Source organism: Lutra lutra, chromosome 2, assembly GCF_902655055.1.
Source record: "Lutra lutra chromosome 2, mLutLut1.2, whole genome shotgun sequence".
NCBI classification, from domain to species: Eukaryota; Metazoa; Chordata; class Mammalia; order Carnivora; family Mustelidae; genus Lutra; species Lutra lutra.
In genome coordinates, this window is record NC_062279.1 from 198950509 (window position 1) to 198968361 (window position 17853).

At 37.3% G+C, this 17853-nt stretch overlaps 1 protein-coding gene across 1 annotated transcript; it reads left to right on the forward strand.

The window, feature by feature from the left end:
• The first annotated feature begins 12853 nt into the window (after positions 1 to 12853).
• On the forward strand, positions 12854 to 14417 carry CABS1 (calcium binding protein, spermatid associated 1). The gene has a single exon (XM_047719977.1). The coding sequence runs from the start codon at positions 12899 to 12901 to the stop codon at positions 14102 to 14104; it is 1206 nt and encodes a 401-aa protein (XP_047575933.1). The 5' UTR covers positions 12854 to 12898; the 3' UTR covers positions 14105 to 14417.
• Positions 14418 to 17853: the final 3436 nt, after the last annotated feature.

A 17853-nucleotide genomic window follows, 5' to 3' on the forward strand; every position in this document is an offset into this window, starting at 1 on the left:
TGGATGCTACAGAGACTTTTCCCTCTGAGTTTCTAGAAAGATCATCTGTGGGAGAGGAAACTCTAAGTGAAGACGAAGCCATCCTCATTCTTCCTGAAATTACTGATTTGGGAAGTAAAACAATCAAGTATTTATTTGCACCATACACAGAAACAATTGTTACCATGGAAGGGAACACATTCCACACTGTGCCCACTGATCATGCTGAGATCACTATCCCCATACAGAGTCAAGGTCATCCCTATAAGAAAGGCATTTCATCCAACGTTGGTAACACAAATGCCGCAGAGTTGGCAGATACCATCAAAGCAGAAAAATCAAAAGTCAATGAAAACAAATTGGACGTAGCTAAAGTAATGCCTTCACAGGATCACATGTACCTCTTGGCTCAGGATACTGCCTCCCCAGCTAAGAATATCTCCTTTGTTGGTGAAGTTACTAGAGGTATAATAAAAAATGCTTCACTAGCTTCTCTTAATCCTGTTAGTGCCACCAACATGCCAACATATGTTACCACCATTTCACCTAATGCCCCTGCCTTTGACTCTAAGGAGAGCAATAAAAATGGTGACTCTGCCATGCCTGAGATAGATGATGTCTTATCCATAAAATTAAAATCTCTATTAATTCCTAATCATAAAAAACTTAGAATTGCAGATGCTTTTAGTCAAAATGATGATTCTTTATCTAATAAATTGGTGGCCTTAGAGCCACAAGGTAAACACTCTACTATCACTGACCAAAACTGGGAAATCACCAAGGTGCAAACTAATCCTCAGCCATTCTCTGTGGTCTCCTCTGTTCCTTTGGAAGATCCTACTACTTTTTCAGATAACCCTATAAATGTAGCCACTGACAAACCTGAAAATGGGGGCATTTATGATAAAACTGGCCTCATGGCCTTTGCACCTAATACAGTTTTTCAACCTGCAATCCACAAAAAAGAGCAAATAAGTAAAAGTTCTGACTATGCTATAAATCACCATATAAATACAGGGGTTATCAGTCCACCTGCTAAAGAAATCACTACCATGGAAACTGGGACAAATGCTTTCCTAGGTAAAGATAACACTATTATAGAGGATGAATCCTATATTTCTGAAGCCAAAATTCCAGTAATCTTAAGAGAAGTAAACTCAATGAACATCAATCCTTTCATTCTTAAGCCTTATGTTGCTTCTGCTGAACAGAAAGCACCTGGAACTTTAAAAGAAACATTATACCCTGATTCCACAATGAGCACTACAAAGCTGAGAAAGGCCAGGGTGGAGGGCTCATTTTCTCTTGTTAATGATAATAACTTAAAGAGGTCTATCACAAACTCTGATAATAAATCATATTCACCAGTGAAATCAATTCTTCCTCCTACTGATTTTCTTGATGATTTCAACATCAATAATCCTGAATTTGACCCAGTGTTTGCCGTCCTAGAGAACAACGTAAAAATGGACGATGAGTCTCTTATAGCTAGAGATATCACTGTTCTACCTGACAGAGATATCATTTCACCTGAGAATATTATCTTTATTGATGACATAAGAAACATTGTAAATGGAAAAAGGCAAATGGATTCTACAGAAAATGATAATGCTGCTCAATATGAAGTAATTCCTTTCACAAAGGACTTTTCAGCAGAGTCAGATGTGGTTTTTCTGGCAGAGGAAAACAATCCAAATGATATGAATCTAATGACCACTGGGTTTGATGACAATACTTTTAAATATGCATCAGAGAAAAATACCTTTTATGTTGGAGAAAAAGGAAAGAGTCCCACAACAAAAACATATCCTACTGTTCAAGGGCTCCATAGATATGGGTCTCCTGCTCCTTTCCCCATTGCACAAGTCACTGAGAGTCTCCAAAATGAAATTCCTGTAGAACCCAAAACTAAACAAGAATACCAAATGTTGACCTCCAGAAAAGGACACCCTGATTCTGACAAAGATGGTACCTTTCTCAAAGATTATACTGCCAAGTTCAAAAGCAAGTCACTTAGAACCATGACTTACTTACCCACAAATGGAAACAGAAAAGTCTCCCCCAAGTTTCCAGATGACTTATCTCTGGAAAAGGACACCCTAAGTGGAAATGACATCATCATCACTCTTCCAGAAGGCAAATGGATTGAGCATATCAATGCTCCAGACACAGAATCAATGGAAACTATGGGAGAAAGCAGGATGTTCCCAGAAGAAATCACTGATCTCACCATGAGCACAACTCCCATAACAAACAAAGGCCAGCTTTACAGGAAACACACATTCACTGCTCCTTACTACCAAAGGGAACCTGAGATGTCACCCAAATCAGATTATAATCAAGATAAACATCTCAAGGCAGAGAACTATCATTCGTGGAATGCCACTGTTCCTTCAACTACATTCAATGTCAGCCTTGATAATAATGAACTTCCCTTAGTTGATGAAAACTCTGGAAATAAAAAAAATAGGGCTTCAGTGTCTTCTTCACCAATGAGGACAACTCACACTGTTGCTGATACCACTGCTCTTTCCCTTCAGAACATTTATAAAGTCGGAGATTCTATGCAACTGGATGAAGATAATGTTATGTCTAACAAACTCCCATCTCTACTAACACCTGAAAGGATCATTCATATGCCTCAAGTCTTAACGAAGGATTTTGTTCCAATAAGTAATAACTCCTCAACTGACCCCTCAAAGTCAGTATCAGTAGCATCTGAGACAGGGATTGAATACCTTGACTTCATTCATGGAAATGATATTTCAGAAAATCAGGATATTAAAATTCAAAAAGATCTTCAGCCCCACCTCTTAGGCTCAAATATTCCTTCTACCAATTCAGTAGCTCTTACCAGGAATTCCACAGAGGATGAGGCTGAATCCATACCCACTGCAGAGAGAGACACTGTTAACATTTCTGAAATCAACACAGATGCTCAACCTCCGGGTACAATGATGAAAGTGCTCTTGCCCATAGAAATAAGCCCCTTCCCTTCTGAAATTAAAAAAATGGCTGAACTCTCTGCTGAAGAACACAAAGCTGCTAAATTTGATCTAAATCACATTACAAATGCAACAGTTCTCATTCCAGTTTTGGAAAACACACTTCCCTCAATCCCTGAGCCCAATGCTCTCTCCAAGACCAGTAACAAGGAGGAGAAACACAATATTTCCAAAGCAGGCAATTTTGTTTCAGGAGATTCAAGGATGCTGAAAGATAATCCTTTCTTTGGTAAATTTAATATTTCTGCTAGACCTCAAGCTCCTCCCAATTTAAAAAGAATCCTTTCAGCTGATTCCACTGTGTCTCTGGAAAAGACTTCAAAGCCTAAATATAAAAACTCTGCCCCTCCTGAAGAAGATGCAGGCACAGAAGGTTTGCTTTCTAATGCTCCCACTGGATCTGACATGCTACTACAGAAATCAGTTCTTTCTCCTCACTTCACAATGCCTGTGAGTTCATCTAACTATTCTAAACTTGACCCAGTTGTCAAAATGAAGAAAGATACCACAACGAACACTTTTAATAATAGTCCATTTGAAGAAAGAAATACTCCATCACACAAAACCATCATTTCACCTAGTACCAATACTTCAACAAAAGGCATGGTGAACACTATTTTTAATAAAAGATTTGCACACAGACATTCTCTTAGGAAAGATATAATCACTGAATATGAAATAGTTCCAATTACAGAAAACATTTCAGACATTACATTAGATGGTGAAAATATTTCAAATATTGAGGATGTAATAAGCACTGTGCCTGACAACAGAGCTCTTGAGTATGCTACAAATGAGTATGTCCTAGAACCACAAGAAGAAAAACACAATACTATTATTAACAAAACTACTCTCATTTATGACCCCAAAATAGTTGGGTCTCATCGATTCTACTCCAGTGCTGATACCTCTGAACATTTATCTCGAGGAAGCCCAACTGAGATTAAAACTGAAGAAATACTGCAAAATTTGGTACCTAGAAAGGAGCATGCCAATTCTGACCTTGATGCTACTATTCTCAGAAGTTCCACTGACAACTCAAACTCTCAAGCTCCCAGACCTGTGACTCATCCCCTAACTCACAGAAGTGAGAGTATTCACAAGTTCCTAGGGAAAGCAACCTTGAAAGGGGATAATTTACAAGGAGATGACACCATCAATATTTTCCCTGAAGACAAAATTATGGAATACACCCTTGTTCCAGACCCAGAAATAACAGTACCCACAGCAGATGGAAGGATTTTCCCAGAAGAACCCACACATCCCATTGTTACCACCTCCCCATTAAAAAATAAGAATCAATTCTTCAAAAAAGTCATTTCATCTGCCATATATAACACTGATGCCCAAGGTAAAGCAGAAAATATCTTATTATCCCAAGCAGATAATATTAAAGGTGAAACTAATGTCACAGAGACACAACACTCATGGGAAAGCATTAATCCTTTGGCTGAGTTCACTGTCATCCCTACGGACAAACTTTCTTTCATCAATGAAGATACTGAAATTTTAAACGAAAGGGCTTCAATCTCTTCCTTACCTATGAATTCAGTCGACCCTCAGGATGAAACTACCACTCCCTCCACTGAGAGTAGTTATGAAAGAGATGATTCTATGCTTCCAGAAGACAGTATTAGGTCCAAGGGATTTCTACTTCTACAAATCCCAAAAAAGGCCATTTTTATTCCTAATGTCTCAGCTGAAAATCTTGAAATCTCTGACCCAGTGACAAATAGCTCCTTGGCTAATTCTTCAACTGCTTTGTCAAACACGTTTAAGACAATGATTGAATATCCTAATTCTGTTAATGACAGTGATAGTCCCATTAAAAATAAAACGGACCTCAAGCCTTACTCCTCAACAAAACTTCCCATTGTTTCTACTACTTTTTCAGACAATCCCACAAATAATGAGTTTGAGTCACTGTCCTCAGCAAATAGAGAAACTACTGATGGCTCTAAAACAGGTAAAATATATTCCAAACATCAGAGAAAAATTATGAAAGTCTTTTTTCCTATAAAGGTCTCTCAACAGAGGGTCCCTGAAGAAAGAAAAATAGCTAACTTTTCTGATCAAGAAGATCCAGCTGCTAAATCTGATTTAAGTCACACTACAAATGCAACCATTCTCAGAAATGCACACATTCTCAATCCAGCTACGGAGAAAATCCTTCCCTCAATAACTGAGCTTAATACTCTGTACAAGACTGACAACAATGTGGAAGGGAAAGTACACATTTCTAAAGCAGACCATTTTTTTCTAAAAGATGCAAGCGCATTGAAAGATAATACTTTCACTGTTAAATCCGATGTTGCTTCTACTAAACCTCAAGTGCTCCCCAATTTAAAAGGAGTCTTCTCAGTTGGTTCCGCATTAACACTTCCAGAAGCATCTAGGTCTAATGATCAAAGCTCTTCTGTTGTTGCTGCTGGAGAAAGGAATATCACAAACACTCCCACTGGGACATATGGCCTGCCACCATGGAATTCCACTCTTCCCCCTTCTGAGTCCACAACATTCATGAGTTCATCCAAGTATTCTGAACTTGATCCTGGTATCAAAAAGAAAAAAGACACCACAACAAAGACTAATAATAATAATCTACCTGGAGAAAGGAATACTCCATCTGACAATACCATTATTTCACCTACTATCATTCTTTCAAAAAAAGGCATGAAAAACCCTATTAATACTACTAATAATAATACATTTGGAGATGAAACTTTTATAGGAAAAGATATATCCACTGAAATAGTTCCTTTTACAGATGACATTTCAGAAGAGGCCCATGACACCATTTTGGCAGGGGAAAATATTCCAAGCGATGAGAATATAGTAACTATTATACCTGATAACAGTGCCCTTGACTATGTTGCAGATAACTATGTTTTTGAACTAGTGAGGGAAAGAAATGGTGCCCTGAGGAGAAAGACCACACTCAGTAATGACTCTAATGTATTTAAGTCTCATTCACTCCATTCCAGCGCTGCAGTCTCTGAAAATGCATCCCAAGGATCTCCAACTGATATCAAAATGACCAAAAAACACCAGAGCTTTTTTCCCAAAGACAAAAATCTTGATTCTGATGATGATGATACTGTTCTCAAAAGTTCTTCTGTCAATTTTAATACTAAGGTTCCCAGATCCATGGTTTATTCTCTAACTGATTCAAGTTGGATTTATTTACCTGAATTTCTAGATGAAACAACTGTAGAAAATAGCTCTCCAGTTGGTGATAAGACCATCATTATACTCCCTGAAGGCAAAAGAATGGAGTCGCCGTTTGTTCCAGACCCAGAACTAATGATGAGAATGGGAGAGAGCAAGATATTCACAACTGAGTCCACTGATTCTGCTGTGACCACATACCCTATAGAATATAAAGACCAATTCAACAGGAAGGGTGTCTCATTTGCTTTATATAATCATGATGCCCCAAATGAATCAAAAACTACCATCTCAGCCAAATTCAATCCAAATAAACATAAACCAAACTTGGCAGATATGCCCCATTCACAGAACAACATTATTCCTTCGGCTGAGTTCAATGTCGTTCCTGATGATGATCTTCCCTTCATTGGTAAAAATACTGGGAAAGCAAAGAGAGTTCCAATCTTTTCTTCATCTATGAATAAGGCAGCCAGCACTGTGGCTGATTCCATTGTTCTTTCCACGGACGGTAGTTATGAAGGAGGTGATTCAATGTTACCTGGAGAAGATAATAAATCTAGGAGATTCTCATCTCTATTAACATCTGCCACACTTATTCCTAATTCCTTGCCTGAAAATCCTGAAACCTCTGACCTAATAAAAGATAAATCCTTACCTGAATCTGTAAAAAGTAAATCAGAAATGTTAGAAAGAACAACTGAATATGCTGATGCCAGTAATGGAGGTGATGTTTCAGAGAGACAGGTCATAATAAGTCAAGCTGACATTACTTCCTATCCATTGGTCCCAAATATTTCTCCAACTGGATTGATCCCTTTTCCAGATCGTACCACAGATAGTGAAGTTGACTCATTTTTCTCTCTGAATAGAGATACTCCTAAGAATTATAAAACTAAGACTGACAAAATATATTTCAATTCTCAAAGAGCAATGATGAAAGACTTATCCCTTAGAGAAGACTCTCAAGAGAGTGTCTATGAAAGAAGGAAAATAGCTAATCTTTTTGATCAAGAAGATCCAGCTGCTAAATTGGAATTACATAATTTTACAAATACAACAGTTTTCATCCCAGCTATAAGGAAAATCCTTCCATCAGGAACTGAGCCCAATCCCTTCTCTAAGGGAGGCAGCAATATGGAAAATTCTTTCACTGTTAACTTTAATGCTACTTCTTACAAACCTCAAATACCTCCCAATTTAAAAGGACTCTTTTTAGCTGATTCCGCATTAACTCTTGCAGAAGATGTTAGGCCTACCTCTCATGATAAAGTCACTACTAACACAGGAGGATCCATCCCAAATACTCCAACTAGACTACACAGTCTACAATGGAGGTCAACTTTTTCTCCTTCTGATTTCACAACATCCACGGGGACTTCCAAATATTCTGAACTTGTTCCAGTTACTAGCATGGGAAAAGATACGACCAAAGAGATTGATTATAACATTCTACATGAGAAAACAATTATTCCATCTGATAAAGCTATCATTTCACCTATTACTACCTCGGAAAAAGATATGGCCAGTACTTTACAAGGGAAAGGTCTTACGAAGAGCGGGACAGCAGGTGAATATAGAATCACTAATTTTATAGAAGACATTTCAGGAAGGGTGGATGACATTTCTTCTGCAGGCAAAATCACTCCAGCATATTTGGACCATACAACCATGACCTCTGATGACAGTGGTTCTGAATATGTCTCAGATATGCATGCCTTTGAATTAGAAGATAGAGCAAATAATTCCGTGATAAAAATTGGTACACTCATATATGCCCCTAAGACACATGTGTCTCATGCACCATATACCACAGTTGCTGCTTCTGACAGTCTATCTAAAACAGTATCTCCAGTGTTCAAAGCTAAAGAAAATTACCATCCTATGATTCCTAGACAGGAAAACAGCACTAACATTGAAGTGACTGCTCTCAATAATTCCAATCCCAATGTGAATACCAAAGCTCACAGACCAATAATTGTTCTAATTAATGCAAGTAAAAATTTTCCTTCTAGTTTTTCTGACAAAACATCTGCAGGAAAAAGCACCATAAATGGTGATGATGACACCATAATTCCTTCTGGCTTTGACTTAGAAAATAAAGTAACTGAGTATTCCCTTTCTCCAGACATAAAACCTGTAGTTGACAGCAAGACATTCACAACTGATACTACTAGTCATGCTTTTAAAAATAGTGATAATTTTCTCAGGAGAAACACTTCACCTACCACGTATAAGACATTTGCACTCAGGAGACCAGATGCTACCACATCCAGTATATCTGATTTTACTGAAGATCAAACAGGTATAGCTACAGTATCTGATTCAAGGTTTAGTAATTTTCCTTTAGCTCAGCTTTCCAGTGAAGACATCTCCAATGTGAAAGAAAACACAGGAGATGCAATGAACACACATCTTACTTTCTTTCATACTTTGAAAAAGATGTCTACCAACATGCCATATGCTCCTGCTATTACTACTAACAACAAAAATAACATTGGTCATTACAGTCTTCCATCATCAGATAGTGTCAGGTCTCTAAGACTTGCATCTGTGGAACTACCTGAAATTCTCATCCTAACCTCTAAATATCCTACTAAAGAAACTGCAGCCCCCAAACTTATAAAAGGCACAAACATACATTACCCAATAGTTTTAGTATCAGCAGCATCAGAACCTGTGTCTATACACTCATCTTACTTTAATAAAGGCATTGCCTCAGAAGGACAAAACACTAGAAGTCAAAGAGTCCCAAAGGCTTTCCCTTTGGTTTATACTGCTCTCCAAGCCGATTCCACAGGTTCTTCAGACAATATGGCTGATATCAATGTGAACCCAACCACTACTACTGTCACCAAGAGCAAAATTTTTGATATTGATGTCTTTGATGATCAAAATTCAGAACCCAAGAAAACCACCACCAAGTTTTCTACTCTTTTTCCTAATGAATACAGTACACCAAATTTCTATTACACAAGGGAAATAACTAAAGCTTCTGCAGTGAAAGACACAGCTGAAGCGAATCACCTCACAGATGTAAATAGAGTAACAGGAAATGATGCAGTTATTCAGGTGGAAATGAACTCTCTAAAAGATGCTGACCTAAAGCCTTATCTTATGAATAAAAATGTCATTGCTGATAATAAATCGGGGAATAAGGATGATGACATTGTCCCCATAGCAGCTTACTCAAGCTTTCACAAGCCAAAGAACTCCCTCCCAGATGGGTATGCTCCTCAGGAAACTTACTTCACTACCAGGAACTCAAACTTGCTCACAGAAGTTATCGACATTATTCCTACTGATGAAAAATCTTTATCTAACACCGAGATCATTTCCATGGTAGTGGAAAATTCTTAGTTGGAATTTAATTAGCCAATTTCAGAGCAACAAATACTGCAATTCAAACTTCAGAAAGCACAAATGATACACAAGAATCCACTGTCAAGATAAAAAATATATATATTATCTAGGTCTCGAGAAATTTTCTATTGTGCCACAAGCTAACAGGAAACACTTTCTGTTGTGTCACAAACTTAACAGGAAACACTTTCCTTAGGGTTGATATTCTTCAGTCACATATAGAAACAATTATTCTAAAGGATATCCCTGAGAAGCCTACAAACAACAAAGCAAATATGAGTGTCATAACTGAGCCTGCTATATGCCATCTTCCTTGGAAACAAAAAAGTAGTGACACTACAGGCCAATGTATCTTTCAATTACAATTTCCTTACCGTAGACCCAACATTCCAATCACTGGTGGGGAAGAGGACAAAAATTTGGATGTTGCTATAATCAGATCTCAAGATGTAACTGCTCTCTCACCTCCCTCCCTATTTCTGAAGCTGGGAATTCTCTCATGAATGAAGATATTGAACCTGAAACTTCCTCAGCGAATATATTCCAATAGTGATTATAATCACTGCATCTAGGATTAATAACTCTATTTTCTCTAATAAATAAATAAATATAATTTGAAGATATATAGAGTCTAAAGGAAGAATTCTAGTGTCCATAGGAGGCACCACTTATCTTAACTGATTCTTTTAAAATTGCACATGACATTTCATCTGATAAATTTCAAGATACTCTCCAAACAAAGACAGTCTTAAGGGTGGGCATCACTACAACATCAGCATTTTTAAAGTCTGTATCTGAGGATCTTCTAGTCAAGTATCCCTGAAAATAATAAGTCATCAAATAACCTTCTGAGGCCTTACTGAGAAGTCTCCGTTTGTAACAGCTTCCCCTTTTTAACTTAAAAAAAAAAAAAAAAAATTTTTTTTCATCGTGGATCTGAAGAAATTGCTACTTAAACGTAAACTTGATGCCTGAGAAAAGACAGTTTCCATTAGTGTAACAGACACTACAACAATAAAATAAAGAACTATTTACATAAAATGAAACTCGCCTATAGAAGCTGATCCTCTGTCCTTAAGTCAGCTAATATCTCAGGTGGTAGTGATCTGTTGGTCAAGTAAGACTCTCCTGTGTTCTCTGCAGCAAACAACTCATTTCATCCTCAAAATTCCAGCAGTCCCACTAGGATTTTCACCATATTTTTCCTGTTCTTTGATGGATAATATACACTCTCAAGGTGAGGTGTCCTTTTTAAGGTCAATGGTTTTAAGAAGAAAAAAAAAGATAATGGTAATATTATCCTCTATAGGAAAGAAAAGACTTAACTATGCTATAATCAATGTGATCCTACCTCAAAGTTATATTAGCAGAAACAGAGTTTGGTGCAAGCCCAACAGTAATCCTTGAAATTAAAGACTATTTGACAAATTATTATCTATGAAGACGGTATTGTATCATGTAACATTTCTTTTTTTTTTATTCAGTATTTTTTATTTATTCATTTGAGAGAAACAGAGAGGGGAGCATGAGCTGGACAGGGACAGAGGAAGAGGGAGAAGCAGGCTCCCCACTGAGCAGGGAGCCCAAGGTGGGCTTCGATCCCAGGGTCCTGGGATCACGACCTGGGCCAAAGGCAGACAGTTAACTGACTGAGCTACCCAGGCACCCCTCACCTGACATTTCTAATCAGGAATTAAATGTACATAAAAATGAATATTTTGCTCCTTATTCTAATTCGATTCAATATAACATACACCAAGTACTCCAAGCTGACTTCTAGCAATTAATACAGCTAACACTTCCAACTTTTTTTCCCTTTTTGTACACAAAAAGAATCCCTCCCACCAAATGACACCAAGTCTTCTGTTTATACCATGCCTTACCCTGAATTTAAGGCTCACAAACTCTAGGTAATGAGAAAAAAAACAAAGAGGTTAAAAAACCTCCCATTGAGTGCTCGCTTCAGCAGCACATATACTAAAAAAAACCTCCCATTGAGTTAGGGAACCCAGAGAATGGCTTGACCTTGTGATTTCCTTTACTGCCCCTGGAAATGAATTAGAAATAAAGAACCTGGGCTTGTCACTAATTTAAGGTTTTCCTCCTTGTCCCTGATACTGACACCATTTTCATGTCAATAATGACTTTGGGACCCTCATAATGACATCTCCTTGAAGCAAAAACATTTCTGGAGAAGCTGTCTGTATCTTTAAAATGAAAAATGCCCATCTTAAACCTATCATAATTCTACAGAGAATGGTGATTTAGCTATACCAGGTCAATCAATCAAGAAACGACACTAAACTTGGAGGTGGAGTCCATATCTAATGAAGAAAAGCATTTGCCCTTGGGATGGAAACTACTGCTCTGGCTGATTCTTCTGCCCATTTTCAGATATAGTTGTGTCTGAGTATGAAAATTCTCTTCCTTCTATTGACACTGGCAAACATTAACACCAGGTTATAATCTCCTTTCATCTAAGTAGCTAAACATTAAGAATGATAACAAAATTATGATGGCTGGTATAACTAATATCATTACAGAAAACACTCCCCCTTAAATTGAGGATATAATTCTTATGGCTAATACAGTTATTCCATACTTCAATTTTGTTTCTGGGTGAATTCTGACATACAATGCCAACTCCCTGGCATTAGGTTGAACTAACATTCTCTACAAAAAAATATTCCTAAAGAAATTAAATCTACAAAACCTGACACTCTCATTGTTAAGCATGTTAACTCAAGAAAAAGTAAGAATTGCAATGAAGAGGAAAACTACAAAAACCCTAAATGGCCAGTGACTTATTTATTATCCTTACTGAAAAAGTGAGAATTCACTCTCCGACGAAGGGAACTGAAATCCCTGCTACCTAATTACCTTCTGCAGCTACCTTCACTGCCCAAGCTGCCATTGTTTTTTAGCCATTTAAATACCATAAATCTCAAGAGAAGACCCTTCACCTCAAAAAGACATTGTTAACTTGAAAGACAGACAGGTTGAAGCTAATGCTGATAATGCTGGAGTTTTCCCCACTGACCCTAAACCCACGAAGTACCTGGCTGACTCTGCTATATCTACTTCAAATGACACAAGCCCCATAAGGGAAGGTAGCTCTGTTATAAAGAAAAACATGATAAATCCAGCTGTGAATATTGATTTCATAATCAGAGAGGATTCTATTCTCTTTTCATCTAATATCAGTACTCTTGAAACTAGATGCCCAATCAGAGCACAGAAACAACCTCCAAGGAGAGCCACTGCCATTGGCCCTATGGTTGATGCAACAATCACCATGATGACCAATGCTTCAATCACTATAATGAACATCACTCTCCTGCCTAGGGATACCACTGGGCCCAGGGAAAGACCTGTGAGCGTGCATGGTGCCATTTTGCCCCATGGCTGAAGATGGTTTGCCAAAAATTTATTCTCATCCTCCAACAGAAAGCAGTAAAACAACAACTGAAGCAACCATTTTCTTTGGGGCTGACAACACTATTCCTAAATCAGAAACAACCATTACTTCAGAAGGAGACCACATCACTTCAGTAAACGACTATACACTAGGAAGTGATCTTTCAACAACAGACAACAAGCTTACATCTCCAAAGGAAAAAGTAAAATCAGAAGATGATGTTGAGTCCCAGATTATTAAGTCATCAGCCGATCTGGAGAAAGGAGTTACTACTATGACAGGCACGACAAACTCCACAGCCAATGACTCTATAACTGAAAATTTAATCCTAGTGAAAACTGGTAATCTTTCACCACCAGCTGCTACTGTTTCTTTAATAGATTTCTCCACCAACACAGCAAAAGAAGATATTCTCTTGGATACCACCGACCCAGGGAATGAAGATGTCTCAATAACTTCTGAAGTCTCTGGCACGTTAAAGGACGGTACCACCAGCATCGCAGACACTTCCACCCTTCTAGTTAAGAAAGATGAACCTGATGTTAACAATTATAATTCCTCGGTTAAATACAATGTCACTGCTGATGAGGCCATCCAGATCACCAACTCATCTACCCCTGAGGTTGAACTCTCTCCTGTTACTGAAAAAAACTTCACTATTCCAGACATAATTGCCCTTACAGAAGAGAAAATAACTGAAATTGACTTAAGTCTTCCGGTGGATGACCCCAGTGCTGTGCCCAAACTAACAGACTCCGATGAGGAAAAGTTCATCACTGTGTTTGAACTCACTACCACTGTGGAAAGAGACAAAGATAACCCAGAAGATATTCTGCTGACCGATGAAGAGTCTATGGATGAAGTCAATGTTTGGATGGAGAAAGGTAGCACAAATGAAGCAGAGAACCATCCCGTTTTGCTCACTGCTGTTGAATCCAGATATGACTTTGTAGTCCCGACATCAGTAGCTACACACCTCACAGAAAACCCATCTACTATGCCAAAAGATCTGTCTGAAAATAATACAGTGGAATCTGTAACTAAGGACAGTGAGCCACTTTCAGAAACTACCCCTGATCCAGATACCCTAAACAATGAGGAAGATGCTTTTACAAATGAAATGGGTGTCTTTAAGCTACTGAAAGAAGAACCAGATGAGTTCCTGATTTGAAAGCAGCAAAACAGATGCCACATAGAATTGAGCAACAGCCTAGAAAGCTAGTCTTAACATCTAAGAAGTTTGTCCGGCAAGCAAAAATCTTAATAAAGTAAAGAATATGAGCATTTAAGGCAAGTATTAGACTCAGAAAAATACAGAAGCTTAACAACAGAGGTCATGCAGTAGAATGTATTTACAGAAACTTGAAAACTCAGCATACAAGAGTTCCTCTAGTATCAAAAGTGTAATTCAATTATAATCCAATTATTTACCTTAATATAAAATCTTTAATCCCAGCTTTCAGGGATATGTAGAGAGAGAGAGCAATAAAGAAATCTCACTTCCTGCTACATTTAATGATTATGTCATTTTAATTAACCCTCGATAGTATATTTTAGTGTGGTTGAAGAGAATTAAATTAACATATCTCAAAAAAGAACTGTAGTATTAAAAGTTCTAAAATCCTAATTCTAAACAGATTTTTTCAGGCAACCAATAGTTCTCTTCTATTAAAAACTATATTTGTAATCCTCTTTCTATTTGCAATAGAATTAAGGCTATTCAGTTCAGTAATTGTTTAGCACCCACATGTAAAAAAATGTAAGAAATATTATAGACTTCCTGGCTCATGTTGGAGGCAAACTAAGGCAAAGTGATATTTTATCTGTAAATCTGTCAAAAACAATATTGTGTACAAACATATGAATCAATTTTTTTTTCTGTAAAATGTCTTTCCTGAATTTTTGTCAATTTTTTTTCAGGTCTTAAGCACTGGTATCGCACTCTTCTTATGCTTTTGGTTAGCAATTCAAGACATGTATCTTCAATCTTTTCTGACACAGACTTTAAAATGGGTCTGTTTTCATTTTGCTGATTTTTCTTCAATAAATCTTTTGACAGCAACTGATTTACTGTGTGTAAATGTGTTTGATATTCTAGTATAGAATTCTTAAATTAGATGAAATATAAGTACAGTTGACCCTTGAGCAACATAGGGATAAGAAGCAATGATCCCCTACCAGTCAAAAATCCACCTGTAACTTTTGAGTCCCCCAAAACTAAGCCATTAATAACCTACTATTGACTGGAATCCTTATCAATAATATAGTCAATTAACACATACTTTATAAATTTGTTATATGCTATAGTCATATAATAAAGAGAAAAGAAAATGTTATTTAAAAAATCGTATGTAAAAGAAAATACATTTACAGTACTGTACCATAAAAAATCCACATATAAGTGGACCTGTGCAATTCAAACTTGTCAACTGTAAAATTAAAATCCATTGTTTAATAAATAACTTAGCCTTGGACATCAAGAACAGAATTATTCTGCAGAGACTTATAATTTTATCACATTAAAAAGAAAAAAACAAAGCCAAAACATTGGGTAAAATACTAAATGGTACATTTGGGGTGAGTGGAGGGGAGGGATGTACACCGTTAGATAGACTATAGACTAAATAATTACAGTAGCATGTTAAAACACAGAAACATTTTATCATACAGATTTAGTATATGGTAAAGTGAACTTCAAAACCATGAGATATGATGGGTATTTGAGGAAAAATTAAGCTACAGTATTAAGACCAAACTCTAAAATAAATTCTACATGGATCAGAGACTTAAATATAAAACCAAACAAAAGCACAGAAGGAAACACATTGTATATTTATCCAAGTGCAGTTGAGAAATCTAAGCACATAAGAAATGACAAAAAGGAGATTCACAGATATGACACCATGAATAGGTAAAATTCTGTACAAAAGAAAATTAACATAAAATTAAAAAGCAAACCATAACTTGAGAAAAATAATTGCAGTATATGTGGCAGTGAAAGGATTACTATCTCAGTCTATGAAGAGCTCCTAGAGCGAAACTTTTTTTTAAGAGAAAGCATTTTAAATGGGTAGAAGAAATAAACAGATAATTCATAAAATACAAATTGCCAATAAACACATAAAAAGTCAATGATAATAATATTCAAAGAAAATGAAATTATTAGATTTTTCTTTTTTAGCCATTTGACAATTAAAATGATCATTTTAAATATTCACTGTTAGCTAATGCAAATATCTCTACCTTTTCTTGGAGGCAATGTGGAAAAACACGCAATAAGCATTAAAAATATTTGAAGTTTTCAGCCTATTTTGCAACCAAGAATTTTCTAAAGAATTAGAGATCATGAAAGTAGCTAACAATTAGTACAGGTCTTCTTGTGTTCACATTTAGAATAACATTTGTTTTTCATGAACAATGAAAGTCCTATAAGGAAGTCCTATAAGGAAGAATAATATTATACCCTTTTACAGATTAAAAAACCAAGTCAGGAAATCTACATTAACATGCCCAAACCTCATAGTTACTATGTAGTAAAGACAGCTTCAAACCAGGCAGTCTTCCTGCAGAGCTCATGCTCTCCTAATCACTATACTTTACTGGCTCTCACAGTTTTACAGAAGGAAAAAAAGGTATTACCAAAGGCATTCATGTGGTTTTTTTATGTTTATAAAAGAGCAACACTAGGGACACCTGGGTGGCTCAGTTGGTTGGGCCGCTGCCTTCGGCTCAGGTCATGATCCCAGCGTCCTGGGATCGAGTCCCACATTGGGCTTCTTGCTCAGCGGGAGCCTGCTTCTCTGTCTGCCTCTGCCTGCCACTCTGTCTGCTCATGCTCACTCTGACAAATAAATAAATAAATAAAATCTTTAAAAAAAAAAAGAGCAACACTAAAAGTAATCTATAATTCTAATGACATCGAATTGGTTATATTTCTGTATATCCATACAAAGTAACAGTATGCATTTTTTAAAATGGTCTATAAAAGAGAATTCATTCATCCATTCATCCATTCATCCATTCATGTCCACACTCAATGTAGGACTTGAACTCACCACCCTGAAATCAAGAGTCACGTGCTCTACATGAGCCAGCCGGGTTCCCCAAAGAAAATTTAATCACATAGGGGAAAATAGGGAAAATCACACTAAACTTCTAAGTGAAATTTACACAGTGATATTGTAAGGGCCTATTTAGCAGAGCAGCTCCCTCCTGACCCTGACCCTCCCCCTTCAGGGAACTTACTTAAAAACAAGTCCGGGGAAACCAGTCCCAGGTAACAAAACCCAAATACTAGGGTGGGTCAGGTCAGATAGAGATAACCGAGCTGGGATGCAGGGATGAGTCGGGCCAGGTGAAGACATCCAATCAGTAAAGCGCTCATACTGTCTCCCTAGCTACCAAGGAGTGTGGGCCCCGCCTTTTGGGTGCCAATTCTGACCAAGGTGATAGGCTAGTTCCAATAGCTACTATGGGGTGAATTGTAGTTCAGTTGGCCACCTGTGTGGGGCCTAGCATGACTGCAGCTTTCTCTGTGTGTTACAATCTCATTGGCCACCTTTGTGTGGCCAGGCCCAACCACATGGCCTTTGCTCTATAAAAGTTAGTCTGTAAGGCAGGGAGGAGTCATCGCCCTCTCTGTAAGGCGCGTCCCCGACCAGTTGGTTTGATGGTTGGTTTGATTCTTGATGCTTGGCGCAAAATAAAGCTTTGCTTGACCTTCACTTTGTATCAGTCTCGCTCCTTTGATCATGGACCCATTGTTGGGGGACCCAACAATATGTATGACATACACATAAATAGGTAGATACATATAACAATACCTTAGCAGTGATTATCTCTAAGAAGGAAATGCAGGTGATATTCATTCTCTCTGTTTTCATTTATCTGTAAATGCATAAAATCCAGGATATAAAGTGT

Coding starts and splice junctions, on each gene's coding strand:
- CABS1 (XM_047719977.1), top strand. CDS start 12,899: ATGGTGCCATTTTGCCCCATGGCTGAAGATGGTTTGCCAAAAATTTAT.